Source organism: Sciurus carolinensis, chromosome 12 (genome assembly GCF_902686445.1).
Source record: "Sciurus carolinensis chromosome 12, mSciCar1.2, whole genome shotgun sequence".
Lineage (NCBI taxonomy): Eukaryota > Metazoa > Chordata > Mammalia > Rodentia > Sciuridae > Sciurus > Sciurus carolinensis.
Window position 1 is genome coordinate 109,999,438 of NC_062224.1, and position 16,900 is coordinate 110,016,337.

The 16,900-nt window shown below is 36.4% G+C and overlaps 1 protein-coding gene across 5 annotated transcripts in view; it reads right to left on the reverse strand.

Annotated features, from left to right (window-relative positions):
• Positions 1-16,900, reverse strand: part of Rabgap1l (RAB GTPase activating protein 1 like) — a 663,388-nt gene that overhangs the window by 265,460 nt on the left and 381,028 nt on the right. For all 5 annotated transcript variants that reach the window (XM_047519817.1, XM_047519815.1, XM_047519816.1 and 2 more), the window contains exon 14: positions 11,477-11,590. In XM_047519817.1, coding sequence (XP_047375773.1) covers positions 11,477-11,590 — 114 coding nt within the window. The remainder of the gene's footprint in view (positions 1-11,476; positions 11,591-16,900) is intronic.

The following is a 16,900-nucleotide window of genomic DNA, read 5'->3' on the forward strand; positions in this document are numbered from 1 at the left end:
ATGGGAAACTGCTCAGAGAATTTAGTTTACATTCCTCGACTTTTGATTTTTTTTTTTTTTTTGCGGTACTGGGGAACTGGAACTCAGGGCCTTGTGCTTGCAAGGCAAGCACTCTACCACCTGACCTATCTCCCCAGCCCTTGATTTTTTAAAAGGACATAACAGAGAAGAACACCACTCAGAAACTCTATAAAACAAAAGAGCCCCGCCCTAAAGGAATTTAGCCTTTCAGTCAGATTTTATGACTAAAAGTATTTTCCAGAAGAAGGAAATGGTAGGAATACACACCTCTTTTCAAATTTATAACCTTTAAAAATTCATATTAAGGCAGTTTAACCCCTGAAAGAAGTGGGACTTTATGGGTAACTATGGCTAAGGTCTCCCCACAGGCCTTGTGGAACTTTCCCTAGAAAACACCCTGGGGCTGACGCCTCACCTCAGCTCCATTACCGCTGGGCTTGGCAGCGCTGTGCTATGGTGCAGTGGTCTCTGGGCACCGCCCAGCTCCCTTCCTCCTTTCTCTGCAGCACTTCCCCTAATACATTTCTTATGCACTTAATCCAGTCGTGGTGATAGGCTTCTCTGAGGATCTGAATTAACACAATGGGTTTCATCAAGTCAAGTTCACAGAGTTAATTATATTGACATTGGTGTGATTTAGTACTCAGTGTGAAAGAAACAAGGAAAAAGCAATGTCAGAGATAGACTTTTCCCTAAGATGAACACACTGCAGAAAAATTTAAATGAAATTAGACATTGTTAAAAATATGATCCATAATAATTTAAAATTTATGAGTCTTCCTAAAATTAATTATATTGTATATTTTTGAGATTTACAACATGATGATAATTATAGGATACATATAGATAGTAAAATGGTTACTATGGTGAAGTAGTTTAACATACCTATCATCTCCCATGGTTACTTTTTTGTGTGTGACAAGAATAGCTAAGATCTGCTTATTTAATAAAATCCAAATTATTAACTATAGTTCTCAGGTTGTATATTAATCTCCACTGTGGGAGGAGTGGGAAGGATGAGCTCCACAGAGGAGATGGGCAACTGAGATCTGGACAGATGGGAAGGAGGAGGAGGGCAACTGAGATTCACATTCTTCCTAGGGGAGAAAGAAGGAAGAGGTCTGGTGAAGAAGGAGGCTTCAAGAGTGTAAAGATCTTGCCAACTGCATACAATCAGTAAACATGAGCTAAGTCTCCATACTTTCTGTAACATAAATAATTCACTCAAGAAAAACCAGGAGTTTACTGTCTAAGATATTTAAGGCACTTGAAATTAGCATACAGATAGCTCTCACCTGGGAGAATAATCATAAATTCACGAATATCATTTTATTTGAAGATTCCTTGTGTTGTGTCTTTGCAGGGTAGTTTTCCCCATCTTTTCTGTTTTAAAAAGAAATCTTACTTTTCTTCCTCAAAGAGCAACACTGTTTCCTAAAGGAGAGTGACTGCTGCTGAGGGCTAGCATGCACCCTAAGCCCTCTGCCCTGGTTCTGTCCATTTTTACATTCTCGTCTCCCACCCTTTCTCTTTTTCACCCTACTTAATAGTGCCATGGCTTCAATTAGCCTTTCAGCTGAAAGGAACTACAAAGCTATTTGAAGGGAAGTTCTTCTGGGGCCATACACACAGAGAAATTTTTAAAATCTCCTCGAGGACTCTCAAGAGCATTACAAATCACTCATTCTCTTTCCAGGACCCCAGCTTCACCACGCTGACCTTTGCATTGTTACAGTCTCAGAAGAAAACTATATCTTAAAAAATATTTTTATATTATACCTTTTCCAAAAATTGTGAACAGGAAAATAACCTTTTAAAGGAACATTTATCATTATATACTGTTAATAGTTTGAGTTATATTGCCAGTCTATTGAGACCGACTCAAAAGGTTAAATACTACCACTGTCAGAAATAATTATGAGCATTGTAAACCTTGTTTCTGACCCATTTTATGCTACTCTAAAATGATAATTATTGCAGGTTAATGAAGATAATGCTTTAAAAAATCACTTCCTATCTGTACTTTAAATATACATGTTAAAGAGGACCAAAAAATGCTCACACAATCACCCCTCTGATAAAATTACAACAATACTAACAAACATATGAATCTGAAGTCTTATAAGCAGAGACCATGCAGGAAGCTAACCCCCAAACACACACACACACACACACACACACACGTGAAGCTTTTCAATTTCAAGGCACTAAGATTTCTTTACATGTTTGTATACATGTGTGTGTGCACACACTTACTGTTTTGATAGTTATAAGCAAAACTGTCTTTGGCAATGAAGCAGAATTAGAAAATTCTTCTAAAATGGATAATGCAAAATGATGTAAAGGGAGGGAATGGATTAAAATTCTTACTCTGAGAGATTAAGATGTATCAGTATGCAAATCTGGTAACTTCTCTATCTTACTGTAGACAAGAGGAGTACTGCAAATTTTCCTCTCCTCTGAAAAATGTGAAAATATTAACCAACACCTTGTCTACTGAAAGTCTGAGGAGAACACTGTGAAAAACTGATTACTCATATTGCCTGACTGGAGTCAAATGATATCTTAAGAAGGGAAATTTGGGTAGAACTGGCCTACAAGGACGCTGAGGGTAATTAAGTACAGACGTAAGTGGCCTCCCAGCAGCTGCACAGGACAGTCTCTGGTAAACACTGCAGACTTTCAGTTGGGATCCTGGGAGGGCTTCTCTGGCTGAACTGACTGCAAAGGATCGGGAGAGAGCTCTGTGCAGTGATACAGCTGTCTGGTATTCTGACTGTGGTATGATTAGACTGTGACGGCACAGGTGTACTCATATGTCAACAATCATCAAACTACATGTGTAAAATAGATCCGATTCATCATACGTAAATCATGCATGAATTAACATTGATTTTTATAGGCAGGTAGCCCACCTGCCCCTGCCAGCGGCTTCCCCACATGGCCTGCAGCCTGGCCCACCCACACTAATCTTCCAAACAGGGAAACTGGGAAGTCTTAACCCCCAAACTTGAACTTGTGAGCAACACAATAAAAAGGAAGGACTCAACAACCCATGGCCCATACTTCCACACTTATTCCACACTTAGTTCATACCTCAAGAAGAAACAAAAAGAAAATCAGTTGGGCACAGACAGAGAATTCATAGGCTCACTGACGATTTTGTCCACCATAGTGAAAATGAATCCTTAATCTCTTACTATTTCATCAAGAATTTTTTTTTTTTTTTTTTTTTTGGTTGTTGTTTTGTTTTTCTTTGCTTTACTTTTTGTTTTTGGTTTTCTATATTGGGTATTTGTTTTATTTAAATGTGTACTGATTGATTCAAGGACTTCTGTACATATACATATTTGTTTATCTCTCCTCATTTCTAGCCTTTTGTAAAAGGTGTTATTTTCCCATGCTCTGTATTTTCAGGGTTAGGGTTTTAATTAGCATTTTTTGGTACTGTTTTGTACAGTCTTTGTCACTACTCTATTTCCCTTGTCTTCTCTTTTTCTGTGGCTGACAGCCAAATTCCATTCTCTCTTCTCTGCTTTATATTCTAGTTTTTCTTTCCCTTCCTCAATAACCACATATCACAAGTTATCACTGTATCTGCTCTATTCACCCTTTGTAATTGCAAATACTTTCATACCCTCCTTTCCCTTCTTTCCTCATGCTCCACTCTATCCTTAACACCTCTTAATACTAATTGATGTATATAACTTCTCCCCTACCACCAATGCCACAGAAATAATTAATAAGGTAGAAGTCATGTACATTACTGTTTGATTTTAAGTCAAACAGAATTCATGATTATTTACTGTTTTTACTAATGGAAATTCCTGATTCTACTATTTCTACATATGGCGCAGTTCCCGAGGGATTGTCACTCCAGCTCTGTACCTGTTCGGGAAAGCCGCGCCCCCGCCTCAGCGCATAGCCTCTATCACCCCCTTAAAATATGGCTATCGAAAAATGGTCAATAATTTTATATAAGAAAGGGGGAAATGTCAGGGACCAAGAAGTTCTTATTCTGAGAACATTCTGATCTTTACAATAAGCAGCAGCGCCCCTCCCTTCCCGCCGGCGCAAACTTCACCTTCCCGGCGGCGCGAACCTCACCTCCCGGCCGGCGTGAATTTGCACCCTATCAGGAACCCAGCAGAAGAACACAGCCAACCAGCCTGCACCTTGTCACACCCCTCCTTCCCTCAGTATAAATACCCCTGTGTGAACAATAAAAATTTGCAGCTTGATCAGAATTCCTGTCTTGCTGCCTCTCCCTGCGTCTCTTGTCCCTTCATTCCTTCTCTCTCAGGTTTGCGGTCCCGTGTTGATGTCCCGCGGGCCGGGACAAATTAACACTACAGATATCAAAACAGGAACTAAGTACCTGTCTACTGCTATATTTTGTTTGCATAGATTGTTGCTATCATTGCATTTCCCCACCCAATCTGTGAGGTACTAGTAACACAGAGGGTCAGTATAAAGTAGAAATTACATAAGGTAGAAACTCTGCAGCTTCAGATTCATCCAAAAAAATGGGCAGACACACAAACAACATGAAAAAGCAATGGAACAAACTGTTCAAAACAACAGAGAATATCTCAATAACAGACTCCATTGACACCAAAGTGGAGTGAATATCAGAGATGGAATTTAGAAAGTTCATGGTTACACTGATTTCCAAGATAAAAGTTGATGTAAGAAATGAAATCTGAGAGAAAACACAAGAAGTGAAAGATAACTTCAATAAAGAGATAAGAGATTCTGAAGATCAATCAGTCAGAAATCCTCAAAATGAAGGAATCAAAAAACCAAATTAAAAATTCTTTGGAAACCATGTCCAGCAGACTAGACCACTTGGAAGACATTTTCAGGCAATGAAGATAATATATAATCTTGAAAACAATGTTGACAATGGAGAGAAGATATTAAAAGACCATGAAAAGAACTTTCAAGAAATATGAGATGACATGAAAGACCAAACTTAAGATTTACTGGGACAAATGAAGGCTCACAGATAAAAATTAAAGGAATGCACAAACTTTTCAATAAAATAATATCTGAATATTTTCCAAACCTTAAGAATAGAAGGAAAATCAAATACAGGAAGAATATAGGACCCCAAATATACAAAATTACAACAGACCCACACCATGGCACATTATAATAAAACTGCCTAACATACAGAATAAGGATAAGAGTATTAAAGGCTGCCAGAGAAAAATGACGGATCATATTTACAGGAAAACTAATCTGGATCTCAGCTGATTTCTCAACTTAAACCTCAAAGCTAGAAGAAGGTCTTGGAATAATATATACCAAGCTCTGGCAAAAAAAAATGGATGCCAACCAAGAATACTGTATACCCAGCAAAATTCTGCTTCAGCACTGATGAGGAAATAAAAACCATCCATGATAAACAAAAGTTAAAAGAATTCACAATTAGAAAGCCTGCACTACAAAACATAATAAGATATTTCATGAAAAAGAAATGAAAACTAAAAGTAAAAACCAACACAGGGAGGAATAACACTAGAAGAATAGTCAAAGGAGAAACTAATTCAAATTAAAACCCAGAAATAAATCAAAATGATAGGGAATAAAAATGATACCTCAAAAATAACTTTGAATGTAAATGGCCTAAACTCATCTATCATAAGACACAGACTAGCAGATTGGATTTAAATAACAAGACTCAACAATATGTTGTCTCCAAGAGGCTCACATCACAGACAAAGACATCCTCAGACTGAAGGTGAAAGGATGGGAAAAAACATATTCACATGGATCTTGTAAAAAGCAGGGGTTTCTATCCTCATATCAGATAAAATGGACTTCAAGTCAGAGGTAACTAAAAGGATAAAGAAGGCCATCTCATACTGCTTAAGGGAATTATACATCAACAAGACATAACAATCGCTAATACTTATGTCCCACCCAATAGAGTGTCTACATACATCAAACAAACTCTTCTCAATTTCAAGAATCAAACAGACCACAACATAATAATACTGGGGGACTTTAATACTCCTCTGTCATCACTGGATAGATCCTCTGAACACAAACTAAATAAAGAAGCTGTAGAACTAAAACAGACATTTATAGAATATTTCATTTATCAATGATCAAATACACTTTCTTCTCAGCATCACATGGATCCTTTTCTAAAATATACCATATTTTAGTCCACAAAGCAACTTTTAGCAAATACAAAAAAGGAATAATACCTTGCATTCTACTAGATCATAATGGAATGAAATCAGAAATCAACAGTATTATAAAAAATAGAAGCTACTCTAACACCTGGACACTAAATATGCTACTGAATGACCAATGGATAGCAGAAGCAATTAGGGATGACATAAAAAAATACTTAGAGGTAAATGAGAATAATGACACAACATATCAAAATCTCTGGGACACTATGAAGGTAATTCTAAGAGGAAAGTTCACTGCATTGAGCTCATTCACTCACCAAATAAATAACCTAAAATTACATCTCAAAGTACTAAAAAAGAAGAAGAAATCGACACGAAAAGCAGTAGAACACAGGAACTAATTAAAGAATGAACAAAACAAAAAGTTGGTTCTTTGAAATAATAAAATTAATAAACCCTTAAGCTAACAGAGAGAAAAACTCAAATTACTAAAATTTATGATGAAAAAGGAAATATCACCACTGACAATACTGAAATACACACAATAATCATAAATTATTTTAAAAATCTATACTCCAATAAAATAGAAAATCAGGAAGATATCAAAAAATTTCCAGACACATATGACCTACTTAAATCAGGAGGACAGAAAATTTAAACAGAATAATTGCCAGCAATGAAATTGAAGATGCCATCAAAAGCCTATCAACAAAGAAAAGTCCAGGACCAGACAGATTCTCAGTTGAGTTGTACAAGATCTTCAAAGAAGAAGTTACACCAATACTCCTCAAATTATTCCATGAAATAGAAAAGGAAGGAACCCTTTGAAACTCATTCTATGAAGTTAGTGTCACCCTGATACCAAAACCAGACAAAGACACATCAGGAAAGAAAACTTCAGACTAATATCCCTGATGAACACAGATAAAAAAATTCTTAATAAAATACTGGCAAATTGCACACAAAAACACATGTAAAAGATAGTGTACCATGATAAAGCAGAGATTATCACAGGGACGTAAGGTTGGCTCAACATACAGAAATCAATAAACGTAATTCATAACATTAATAGATTTAAAGACAAGAATCATGTGATTATCTCAATAGAGCAGAAAAGGCATTTGACAAAAGTCAGCATCCATTCATGCTCAAAACATGAGAAAAATCAGGGATAGTAGGAACATATCTCAACATTGTAAAAGCTATATATGCTAAATCCAAGGGCAACATCATTCTAAATGGAGAAAAATCAAAAGCATTCCCTCTAAAAACTGGAACAAGATTGGGATGCCCTCTTTTACCACTTCTATTCAACATTATTCAACAAAGTTATTGATCTCTCTGTAATATATTCAATCTCCCCCATTAAATTCACAGTAGTATCCTCTTTTCAGAAAGAGTTGCCTTAATCAGAAAATTAGAAAAAGCAATATGCACAAATTGAACTGCACATCAGAAGTTAAACTATATTGTTATGAATAATATTTTAGCCGATACTCTGACTGGTTTTAAGTTTTATAAATAGATGTATATGGAAAAGTAAATCAGTAAATGAATACCATTTGATGTGACAGCCCGAAACACAGTAACAGAAAGCCAGGAATAATTTTCAAGTTAGAGCTTTGTATCTTTGGTATTGCGACAAGTACAAATAACTGACAGAGGATTTAGCTGTTAGGTTCTGCACTTATCTGTTAATATTTTATAAGAAAAAATCTAAGCAACATTTGGAATCATAGTAATTTGGAACTTGAACAGTCTTAGGAGGCCCTGCCCTTAATGAGGAGGAACCTCCCTTCCTCCTACTGGTCCCACAGCTGCTCCTCCGACCCCCTGTTTTCACAGGAGTCCCCTTTTCCATTCAGCTTTTCTGTCTGGCATCCACATGTGAGAGAACACTGAACCCCTGACTCTCTGAGTCTTGTTTTCCTCAGCAGGGTGTTCTTTCTCCATTTCTACCCTTTTAGCAGCACATGACATCATTTCGGATCTGTCTGGCGGAAGAAGCAAACACAATTGTCTCCTAATGCCCAGTCCTTTAACCTGCATCAACTTGTCTCCCAACCTTAAACACACATTCAAATCATTCGTAAATTAGAAAAGTGCTAAAGATACCTGGGATTATAGCATATGCTACCTCTTCTCAAGGACGCTATTTTAAAACAATATTGACCTAACTTAAATGGGAAAGAGAGTGAGGGAAGGAGGCAAGGACCAAATCGTTTTCATTTGCAGAAAACTCTTATTTGCAGCCTCCTATGAATTCTAATATTATACTTTCAGTTCAACTTTCCCCATATAAATTTATGACAACAGAAGAATCTTTGAACCATTTTGATTTCCTCCTACTCTGAAAAAGATATTAAGAGGTGAAACTGGAATTGACAGGGCCATTAAAACATGACAGTAAGTTTTTAACAATCTCCCTCTAATCTGACATTCCAGATCATTTCTCATTTCACCAGAGCCACATAAAACTTTTCCACTACAAAGTTAGACTGTCATATCCTTGAAACCAGGGTTGGTTTCTAAACTTACTGCAATTGAAATTCTCTTCCAAATTTCTGCTCAATTTAAAAGAACAGTGCATTGCATCTCTAATACAGCTCTATTCATGAAGAATTATCAGAAATAAATGGGTAATACATGTGAAAGTATTCTGCAAATGTGAAATTATTTTAGCAGTAGAAGACCCTGCTTTGTTTTGTTTTGTTTTACACAAGGACTCTAATTGTATTACTGATGTGAATGAAACAGACCATACTTAACAGTAAATTCTTTAAAATCAGAAGCAAGACAAGGATGTCTACTATCAACTGCTTCATTTTAACACTGATCTGGAGGTTGTGATCAGTGCAATAAGACAGGGAAAAAAAATAAGGTTTGGTAAAGAAAAAGCAAAATTGCTCTTATTTACAGATTATATAACAAAGTGGGTGATATAAGATCAGTGTATCATTAATGTTTCTTCAGTTCTGTGCAGGATAACCGGAAAGAAAATCCAAAGGCAAACTACTAAGTGTGATATACAATGCTAGATATCACCCTATACTGAAACAGCTTTTAGGGATCGGGGTGTGAGTCATAACATGCAAAAGACTATTGCTCAAACTGGATTCACAAAACAAAGTAGAAGTAGAAGCTTGAGAAAAATATTCAGTCCTAAGTTACTAACAAATATGCAATCATATTTGTGAGTTGCATATCTGTGAATTATCATTACCTCCTAAGATTTCCTGAGATGAGCACCAAACTGCTAAATAAGGGAATATCAAGAGGAGAAGGAATTGAGTCAATCACAAACCAAATGGTCCACACAATAGGATCCCTGCAAATTTTGGTTTATCAAACATTTGCTGGTATATACACTTCTGTTCACCTCCATCATCAGACTGTTATAAAATTATTTTATGTATGTATATTTGTATAATATCAAAAACATAATCAAATTGTATATGATTTTGCTTTTTTTCTACAAATTCACAAAATTCAATGAGATTTAAGTTACTTGTCAGTAATGAAATATCTATCATCTACATTTTTATACATTTTATCTATATAATGCACTAAAGACTATTTTCTAATGAATTTAAGGTTAGATTATTATCTACAACATCAAAGCAAAGCATACCATTAACAGGGCCAATAATGTAACTTATCTTTGTGTTGAGTAGTGTTTCACATACTTCCCCTCTAAAAATTATATAATGAAACAAATACTAATTTTACTACAATGGAGCAAAATAAGAAGTCAGAGCCTGCAAGAACATGGAACCGTCTGTTTTAGTTTTATGAAGAAAGTAGTATCTATCAGAGAAAAATTGAGGGAAAAAAAAAAAAAACACAGATTGGCCAAAAATATACTACATGCTAGGGGAAAAAAATGTTGTTCCATATGCTATAAGCTAGATCCTTCTAAATAAACTTAGAAACTATATAAATTTTTCCTATCTTCTTTATGCAAACCAGAAGCTGGTTATGTCGCAGGATTTCAAAAATGTTAAAAAAAATTTTTAATAATTAAATTTAGCTTTTATAAGCATATAATGAATTTATTACATGCTGTGCAATGGTTTTTGATATTTTTTTCAACTTGACAATGTATCACTTTTCAAAGCTTGGTATTCGCTCAGATTTTAAGTTACTTGTGTACATCTTTCTCTAAATGATACATCTATATAAAAATAATTTTTTGCAGTGCTAGGAATCAAACCCAGGGTCTTGTGCATACTAGACAAATACTCTGCCACTGAGCTTGACACCTCCAGTTCCCCCAAAATAGATTTCTGATCAGTGTATATTTATAATATTCCAAAATAGATAAAAAGAAAATGAGAGAGAAAGAAAAAAAAAGACAGGAGTGGGAAGAGGGCAAACCACCAACATGCAAACGGATTTTAATGAAAGATGTGCCATTTGCAAAATTAAACAACTGTACTTGGTTGGCATATGTAGGCGAATGCTTTTATGAGTGTTATTAAAAAAAAACAGTAAATATAAATCGAAACAGATTTGTGAGTATACTTCAGACTACCTACTGGTAAGCATGTACTATTCATTAAAAAGGCTAAATCTGCTACTCAGGTAATGATTATCTAACTTACAACCTCAATGTTCGCTTTTTCCTGAAATTATTACCCGAGTTTTATGTAGCTCACTATTTATTAACAATCTCTACTAGAATGGCAGCTAAGAACAAGACTAGCACATCTACCACACTTCACTCTGCATTTCTGATATAACCTAGGGAAATTAATAACTTGTTAGCTATTCTCCACTGACATACAGAATCTTCTGTATCCAAGCAGTTTGCTGGGAAGCAGGAAGCAGTGTTTTTCCAGGCCTACTAACAATGAGGGAGAAGAAAGATTCCAAAACGAGACCTGTCAACAAAAGGATGTATAATGTGACTTAGCGCAGAGTACGTCAACAGAATCAGAAAACTTGCCGGTCTTCAACAGCAGGCCCACACTGGTTCTCACTCTTGCCTTACTGTCAAGAACTTTAGACAATCACCACATTATCTTGTCAGAAGAGCAGAGCCCTCTGGGACTCCTCGGAGCCTTCATACCACAGCCTGAGAGGACATTCTGTTCCTTTCCTGTTAGCAGGAGAGCCACAGAAGCTCTGCTGTGCCTCCATAGGAATACACGGCTGAAAAGTCCCCTTCAAGAAGGGCTCAGGATTGAGGATCCAGGAGTGTACAGCAGAAAATACGGTATTGTGCAAATAAGACATGAAACAGGGAAAAACAAAACAGCCCGGTATCATATGCTAGGGAAAAAAAACAGAGGGGAAGGCCCTACCTTGCAGATCTTATAAAGCGACTCCTGACCATCTCCTCCCGTGTCCTTGAAGTAATCATGAGCAGGAAAAGTGCGATGAATATCCCGAGTAATAACACTCTCCTGGGCTGAGTCCTAGGAAGGAAAATCCCAATTTGGTTATTAACATAAAATTTATTTTCTATTATGAAAAATACCACATATGCAGGGTGAAAAAAAAAAAAACTTTAAAGAGCACAAAAAACTACACCCCAAAATCCACTTTCACTCAGATTCTCAGTCCTAGCCCCCAGAGACAAGAGCTAACAACACTTTTTTTAAAAGTCCTTTCATTCACCAATTTATAAGTGTGTGGGTGTGTGTGTGTATGTGTGTGTGTGCATGTGTGTGTGTTTATATGGGGGACAGAGAGGGAAGAAAATATACTTTATCAATCTACTAATGACCATTTTTGCATTTTTCTATCTATATAAAATGACATCACAAGGAACATTTTTACCGTGGTCTTACATGCATGTTCAAGGGTATATTAAGGACACGGCACTGCTAGCTACCAGGGTGCGTGCACTCTCAGCTTCAATGAAGGTATTCTTCCTCTAGGGTTGTCAGACCAAAATGTACTCCCCAAAAGCAAGTTTATGCCTCTCCACATGAACCCAATGTTACATATTTTCTAATTTTCAATCTTTGACAATCTAATAAATGACCACAGTCATTTAAAAAGTAAAAATACTATCAATCCCCTCCCCACATACGCAAAGTTAATTACCCATCTCATCCATCCCACAAAACAAAAAGCCAAGGAGCTACTATAGTAAGATCACATAAGCTTTAAACATAAACCTAGAGATAGTTTTAGACAGATTTGGAAACCAAAAGCTCAAAATTAACTAAAATTCAAAGACTTATTAAAAATGATTAATTATCTACTTGATTTTCTTTTTTATTCCTGGAAATGTTTGTTTTATCTGCATTTAAATGTCAAGAAAATAGGATGGGACTACTTTGAGCAATCCCGATAGTGAAAATACTCTGTACAGTTCAAAGAAGCATTGAAGACTACTAATTGCAAATTAAAAGTATTGTCCAATATCTTGCTTCCATAGCAATTTGAACAAATCCCCCTTTTCAGTCTCAAATCAAGGGGAAAAAAAAAAAAAACCACTTAAAATGTGAGTTACTCCGGTGAATGCTGCTCGCCTTCCTCTCCGCAGCTGAGCGCAGGAGGAGGCGCTGAGGAGCTCCAGGCTGAGCCACTGCCTGCGCTAGCTGCCTTTTCATTTTAGCTGCTGTTTCATGCTGGGTGGTAATTAGATCTTACATCATGTAGAGAAAGAAAGGAGGCAAACTGAAAAGTTCCAAATTTGTTAGCAAACAATAGCAAACAAGGAACATACAAGAAATCAGTCCAGAGGAAATTCTGATGGCATATAGGAATGGAATGTAAGGCTGAATAAAAATGGAACTTTTTAAAAAAGATAAGCTTACACCACAACATAGGCAAAAGGTCAGATTTGTGGAAAATGTGTATTTCCAAAGTAAATACAATTGCTAGTGCTAAAGAAACTTTGGGGTGGGGCTCCAGAAGAGTGTAAGTATAAAGGCAATACATAGAAAATATTTTAGAGGACTGGGGGTGTAGCTTGTGGTAAAGCACGTGCCTAGCATGCACAGGCCCTGGGGTCAAACCCCAGCACTGCAAACAAAAAACAAAAAGGGGGGGGCTAGGGGAGGGAGGAGAGAGAAAGAGAGAGAGAGAGAGAGAGAGAGAGAGAGAGAGAGAGAGAGAGAGAGAAAGAGAGAGAGAGAGAGAGAGAGAGAGAGAGAGAGAGAGAGAACAGGAAGGAAGGGAGAAGGGGAGGGAGGAGAGAGAAACAGAGAAAGGAAGAATGGGAAGGAGGAAAAGAAAGAAAAACACACTGTGAAATGTCTGTTTTATCTGGTCTGGAGTCTGAATAAGGAAGTCTGGTAACCAGATAGACCAAAGTTTTCACTATTCAGTTCTCCCCTTCCCCCAGTAGAAGGTTTCTTTTCCATATCATAAAAGTTTGACCAACCAAAGGTTACTACTATCATTGGTAAGCTATTTTAGCAGCAAACATGTGCCCAGAGACCCACAGAATAACTCTGTACTTTGCAAGACATTAAGAGGGAGAAATTATTGGATTTGTGTTACCCAGAAACTGCTTATATGTGTAGCATCAGACTTTTTAAAAATGGTATCAATAGACTGATTCAGAGAAAGGGAAACTGAATAAAAATTTCTAGAAAGTTAATTTCCATAATACTGAGTAACTTTTTCCATGCACTCCTGATCTTCCTTGTTGAAGAAATAAAGGGCAAAATCAAAGGAAAATAAAATCACCAACACTTCCTTGCTTTCCCCTCCCTGGGATTACTTTTCGAAAGTTCCTCCAAGATTTCACCTCGAATGGCCTGTGCTATGGCTGATTATATATAATTACTAAATGACATAATGGTTGTACGTATTTATGGGGGTTTGGCATGCTTTGGTTTGGATGTGGTTTTAATGCACAAGTTGGAAGCTTGACCCTCAGTGTAATGATGTTCTGAAGTGCTGAAACCTTTAAGAGATGGGGTCTAGTGTGAGCTGACTGGGTCACCAAGGAGTGTTTACCCAGAAGAATTAGTGAAGCTCTTGTAATTTCCTGCTTAGTTCCTACAAGGGGTTGCTAAAAGAGCAACATGGCTTCTCTCTATACTCTGACTTCCTATCTTGTCATGAAGTTCTCTCTTGTTTGCACAAACACCCACCCATCTAAAAACATCTATGTGAGGTCCTAGCCAGTGCCAAGTGAAACTACAAGCTACATAAACTTCTTTTCTTTATAAATTACTCAGCCTTGGGTATTTTGTTATAGCAACAGAAAAGTAGTATGATAGTTTAATCCTTGACTACAGTATTAATGATTGGATAAGGACAATTAACATATCATTTCTCTGTGTTTTAGGAAACTTTAAAATCTTCTCTACTAGGTCTTTTGAAATTATCATTGTCAATCATAATTATCCTATTGTGCTACAGAACATTAGAAGCTGTTCCTACTGTCCAACTGCCCCTCCACACCCATTAAACATCCTCTCTCAACTGCCCATGCCCTTCCTGGCTTCTGGTGCCACTATTCTACCCTTGACCTCTTTTGACTTCAATTCATAGCTTCCACATGTAAGTGAGCACACATGGCATATGTGTTTCTGCCTTATTTCACTTAACATCATGCCCCCAGGCTTATCCATGTTGCCTAAAATAACAGGATTTCATTCTCTTCACAGCAGGATAATATTCCATTTTGTACACATACCATATTATCTTTATGCATTCATTTGCTGATGAGCACCTAGGTTGCAATTGAGAATAGTGATGCAGAAAAACATAAAAGTGCACGTATCTGTTGAACATATTGATTTCCTTTCCTTTAAATGTAAATGCAGGAGTAGAATTACTGAATCACATCCTAGTTCTCGTTTTTTGAGGAATGTACCATACTGTTTTCGGTAATGGCTATACTAATTTACATTCCCACCAACAATGTATGAAAGCTCTCTTCTGTAGGATGACTACAGTGTAGTGCTTCCTACACATGTGTATTTCTATATTTTTCTTCTTATGCATTGCTTTTAATGGAATAATTCCAGGAACTTCACTTTAACAGTGTATATTTAAAAAATTCACACCTAATCTTCCGAATTCACTCACCCACTCATTCAACAAATACTTGAGTCAAGGAGTCACCAAGTCTAACACTCTCTGAAAGGAGGATAAAGGAAATTTTCTCCTTAATATTGACTCCTTTCCTTTTAGACTTACTATGGTGGTTAATTTGTACAAGAAATAAAATGAACACAGAGGAAGGACAATGAGTCAAATAATTCACCATCTAAATATCTGGAGTTAAAGACTTTCGTGTGAAACAAACAAAACTGATACTTCATTTTCCTGGAGGTTCCCACAGAGGAATTCCCTGAGTCCTGCCAAATGTCTCCACCCTGAGAGGACAGGAAAAGTTGCTCCTTCACATGCCCCTAACTCACCAACTCCAGGTCCATCCACAACCTAACCCACAGCTATAAGATCTCACACAAGTTACTTACTCTTTTTTAAAATTATTTTCTTGGTTCTTTTTTGTTTCATTATTATTATATTTACTGTAATTATTTATTATTATTATTATTTTATATTATGTTTATGTTTATAAAACTCTAATGAGCTTTATAGTTATACACAGCAGTGGGTTCATTCCAACAAGCTCATACAGTTAAGACTTCTCGTTTTGATACAAATAGAAATTGACTTCAGTTCTGATTGCCTCCTTTTCCCTCCCATCCTCCCTCCCCCTCCCACTCTTCTTCCTCTAGTAGACTTCCTTTTGCTTGTCTATTATTTTGTGTTTGTTCAGTTCTATGATTTATCCTACCCTTCCCTCCCCCATCCTTTATTTTACTCCATTCCACACATGAGAGAAAACATTCAACCTTTGAGTTTGTGAGTTTCCTGTTTCACTTAGCATGATAGTCTCCATTTCCATCCATCTACCAGTAAAGGCCATACTTTCATCCTTTTTTATGGATAACTAGAACTCAATTACATAAATTTCTTCTTTTAATTTTTTTTTTTTTTTAGTTGTAGATGGACACAATATCTTTATTTTATTTATCTATCATTATGTGGTGCTGAGGATCGAACTCAGGGCCTCACACGTGCTAGGCAAGCTCTCCACCACTGAGCCACAACCCCAGGCCCACAATTACTTTATACATTCATTTACTGAAGAGCATCTGGGTTGATTTCATGATTTAGCTATTGTGAATTATATTGCTATAAACATTGATGTGGCTGTGTTGGTGTGGTCTACTGATTTTAGACATCCTGGGAAAATACCAAGAAGAGGAAGTTATTTACTCTTGCTAACCTTGAGTTTCCTTGTCTATAAAATAGGATATTATCAAATGAATAATTTTAGAATAAAATAACTTATGCAAAGTGTTTAGGAAATTACCTAGTATAAATGGAATACTCATTAAGAACTGTTTCAATATTTAGCGAATTACATTTCAGATATTCTATATTTGTACACTCTAATAAAATAAACAACTATTATGCTATATGTTTAAGAATCCAATTCTCATAGAATTTGCAGCATGACGATATATTAAGATACACACATCTTACTCTTATTTCCTATCAGGTGTCATGCGTTCTAAATTACTGTTTCTATTCATCAGGTAGTAAATACAAAACTCAACAATTATCTGGATAAAGTACTACTTTTATTAACTGATACAGACTCTGGGATCTTTGCATACAACCCAGATGAGAGAAAGATGTACACAAATATACCCAGAGGGAGGATGGGAAGGACATGGTAAAGCAGAAGCTGCATTTGCCAAAGCACCACCTATTCCATCATCACTTCAGAATTCAGC